This window comes from Coffea arabica, chromosome 6c (genome assembly GCF_036785885.1).
Source record: "Coffea arabica cultivar ET-39 chromosome 6c, Coffea Arabica ET-39 HiFi, whole genome shotgun sequence".
NCBI lineage: Eukaryota > Viridiplantae > Streptophyta > Magnoliopsida > Gentianales > Rubiaceae > Coffea > Coffea arabica.
In genome coordinates, this window is record NC_092320.1 from 29666327 (window position 1) to 29670553 (window position 4227).

At 39.6% G+C, this 4227-nt stretch overlaps 1 protein-coding gene across 1 annotated transcript; it reads right to left on the reverse strand.

Annotated features, from left to right (window-relative positions):
- Nucleotides 1–569: 569 nt before the first annotated feature.
- Nucleotides 570–1013, reverse strand: LOC140008728 (uncharacterized). Its single transcript, XM_072053587.1, has one exon. The coding sequence runs from the start codon at nucleotides 1011–1013 to the stop codon at nucleotides 570–572; it is 444 nt and encodes a 147-aa protein (XP_071909688.1).
- Nucleotides 1014–4227: the final 3214 nt, after the last annotated feature.

The window sequence follows — 4227 nt, forward strand, 5'->3', positions numbered from 1 at the left end:
ATTTCTGTCCCACTTGATCTTTTTTCCTCTTTTTCAATCAACTGCAGATGACAATTACTGGTCATGTCATCTTTTGTTTTTTCACTAACCACCTTTGTATTTTTCTCATTCCTACCTATATCAATTCTTTTTGAAGTACTAATATCTTCTCCCTTTTTGTTACTTTGTCATGTTTTTGTCATCACCCTTCCACTAGGAATATAAATTTGTTCCCCATTTTTTCTTATTTGGAGATAAGTTTGAGGTTTTCTATTCCCTCTGAATTTTTTGGGCTGACCCTTTGCCACTTCCTGCTGTAAGCCACAGTCCAAATTGATTATCCAATTGTCCTTTTTCCATGTGTACTATTTCCTTGCAATTCCTCTCACTATGTCCAATCGTACCACAATTGTAGCAGAAATCAGGACATCTTCCATACTTAAAGCTCAACCATTTCATCTTTCCTTCTAGTTTGTAGAAGTTCCTCTCATTAGGGGCTGAGAAGTATCCACCATAACCAATAACTTAATCTGCCCACCTTCCTTTCCCCCTCCTTGTGGTATAACTACCTCTGTAGTTCCCTGAAACACTTATGCTATTTTCTTTCCATCTTCTTTAGATATCCAGTGCACAGGGAGGTTCCATACTTGAATCCAAAGAGGGGCAATATTGAATTCTGCCTCCTCCTCTTCAATACCTACAAACCATTGTCTCAACACCAGCATTTGGCTATCTATGAGCCACGGTCCTCCACTTAGAATCCTTTCTCTATGATCTTTCTTGGGGATGAAGAATTGGAAGAGATTCACTCCTCGTTCCAATACCCTCAGACACTTTGGGTATCCCCAAGCCAGTGTGACAAAAATTTTCATCCCCACAAAATTTATAACTTTTTCACCTTTTATTCTTCCCACTAAGCTTTCCCCACATTCTTTAACACTGGCACCTACATCTCCAAAATCAATTTCTGCTCCATCCATCTCCTTGCTTGTTAGAGCAAATTTTTGTAAAATCTCAGTAAGCTCCTCAGCCATAGTTGCACCTATCAGTGATTACTAAGGAGAACCATACCCAGGAACAAGAGAATGCTCTTAACGTCTCTAGGCTCAAAGCTTCAATAGGGGAATCTGTGACGACCCCATCTTCCCCTAAGGCGAACCAGAGGGGTCGACGGACCGCCTGCCCAGCTCTCGCCGGGACTACGAACCCGAAACAAACAATCTGAGCCTATCTTGCGAAGGAAAAATTACTAAAACAAGCGTATAACCTTATTAAGTTGCTCTTATTACCACAATATTACCACGGAAGAAATATAGCGCTTGAGCACTTGAATCGGTCAAGGAAAACGAAAACGAAAATTTGCCGCGGATGAACAGTAACCGGCCACGTCACTATCCGGCCATAATCTGGCCGGATAGGAGGCAGTGGCTAGACCCCAAAGGGTCGAATTTCCCCTATCAATCCGGCCGGAAATCCGGCCAGAAGTTGGTCGGATTGCGGCCAGAAGTTGGCCGGATTGCGGCCAGTAGCTAAAACCCAAAATTTTTTCTTTTCCCCTGCATATCCGGCCAGAAACTGGCCGGATTCTTGGCCGGATTCTGGACAGTGGTTTTGCCAAAAATCCTTTCTTCCTTCGTTCGAAACCGATACTCGCATAAACACATCAAATACATAATGCAGTTTATCCAAGGCTTGATAAAGACATATATACATGAGAAAGGTTCAATTTTACACTTCTAAAGTACTTGAATTCATATACATCAAAGTTTCAAATTTTCGAGGAGCGATTCAAAACTAGCTACATAACTCGCTCAACTTATTTCAAAACTTGGTTCCGGCAGTGCTCCTGTAAGGAAAACAAAATAACGGGGGTGAGCTTACGCTCGTGAGGTACCAAATTCACACATAAGTGATACAAGCCAACAATCACATATGCACAAGTGCTTTTAGTCAATCAACCATATATAAAAGGATACAATCGGCCCTCAAGGGCCGTTTTCCGATTGCCATGCTTGATCGTACTCGTTGACACTCCGTCAACCATTGGAAAACCAAGACCCATAGGCTCCTCTTTACACCACTTCCTTCCACCATTCGCCCCCTTACCGGGCCCGCACACCTCACAGTTACAAAAGGTCATACTCGAGTATACCATAAGGTCGAGGAGTCGATACTCCACTCGACTATTAGTGACCCAAAGGCACGTTAACGATTCGCCCAAGCCCTAGCCGGCTTGACTCGAATAACGGCCTAAGGGAAGAACTCAGTTTTCACGATGATAGTAGGGCATGGCCCTAGCAAATATCAAACCACATATATACATGAAATTTCACAGTCTAACAGTAACAATAATGCCAGTAAGTGGTCAAGAGCGATAAAGTACACCCTTGACCTATTCAAGCCATACAAGTCACATATCAAGTGCATTCAACCATTTAATGATACACTCACCAAGTAATCAAGCAAATCACACGTTCGAGTCAGGTGTAGGCCCCGGTCCACCGGTACGACCTAAAACAAGCAAGAAACCATATTTGAGACTCAAACACGAGTCAACGTATAAATTTAACCTACTAATACAAGTTACTCGAAAATAAAAAATGGAGCAATGAAAGTGCGGAATGAGAACCGACTCCCAAAATTCTTCCGTTTCTATTCAAATCCTTCTCAATTCAAGACCACTCATACATCTAGCCAATTGGGCGGCATTTCCCCTTAATTTCTCCATATTCTCAACCTAATCAACAACACCCAACCTATACTAATACACTTATGGTTCTTAAACTAGTCTATACACCTTATTTGAGTCACAATACCATCAAATACACATCAATTGCTAGCATGAGAACCACCTATAGAAAAACCCCAATTTCTACTAAACCCTAGAACCGAATTTCTCACAAATGCGAAAATTTCCGCAATTAACCACCATTACACATATAAACTCTAAATCAAGCCATATAAAGCCATCACACCCAACTCAACCATGATATATCATATAAAACAGAAAATTCCTCAATAAATAGAAAATTTGACATAACTCTACCATAAGTCTTGAAATAATCCACAAAATGGCATCTTTAACCACTATCACCTATTAATTTCATCTTACAACCAACAAAGAAACAATTCCTTACTTGCTTACCTTACAAATACTTGATACAAGGTAGATGAGAGCTTTTCCTTCCAATCCAAAACCACCAAGCACTTCAATCTTACCTAGCAAGTAAGTTTTATGGAAAGATTTGGGAGATTAATGGTTGAATTCCAAGATTTGGCAAGAAAAAGGAAGCAAAAGTTGAAGAGCTTTCTCTCTTTTCTCTCTAGAGTGGCCGGCCAAAAAGGTAAGAAAATGAAGAAAATTTGGGTCAAAAATGATTTAGTAAAGGTGTAAGACAAGTCAAAAATCCAAGGCCCAATAGAATTGCAACATGTGTCATTCAAGCTTATCTCATTTCTTGTCTTGTAATGCTTAATCCTACTAGCTAACATCTAATTAGCTCATAACACCAGGTAATAAAGCTTCCGTATATAAAATTTCCCAAAGTTACATTTTACCGTACCGATCGCTCTAGCGGGTCCCACAACCACTGTGCACCCCTAAAAGCACAGAAAATAACCTATGTCCAGAAAATGATACAAAATTCATATTTTCTCATAAAATTCCCCAGAAACCCCACAGATTAAAGAAAACCCTAAATTTAGGCCCAAAAGCCCAAAATAAATGCTTGGAAAGATAAGAAAATTTTCGGGGTCTCACAGAATCTTAGGGTGCTAACAGTTGAAAAGGTAGATATGCCCCACTAAGAGACAAACAATCTATTGGCGACTGAGAGATTCAAAGAATTGGAAAAGGAAACTCTAAGACCGAACAAAAACACAAATTAGGAAAGAAAATTTTTGTTTCTACCAGAGTAAACTCCAGCTCTTTTTTTTTTTTTTTGGAATAAGGACAGTAGAGATCTAACTATAATTCCTACTAAGAAAAAGGAAGTGTAAAAAAAAAACTAGAATAAAAGCGATTACTGCAATTACCAGGTTGGATCTTTTGGTAATATGTTTCTTTTACCTATCTAGGCTAAAGCCAGGGTAAAACGGAGTTAAGTGGAAATCTTAGCTAGTATATGTTTCCACCTTCTTTCCAGCTGGAGCTAATAGATGAAGAATCTTTGTCTTTGCCATTAATAAACCAATAAATCAAGTATGGACCATCAAGCTTTTGGTACATAGATTTGATGTTTGTGGACT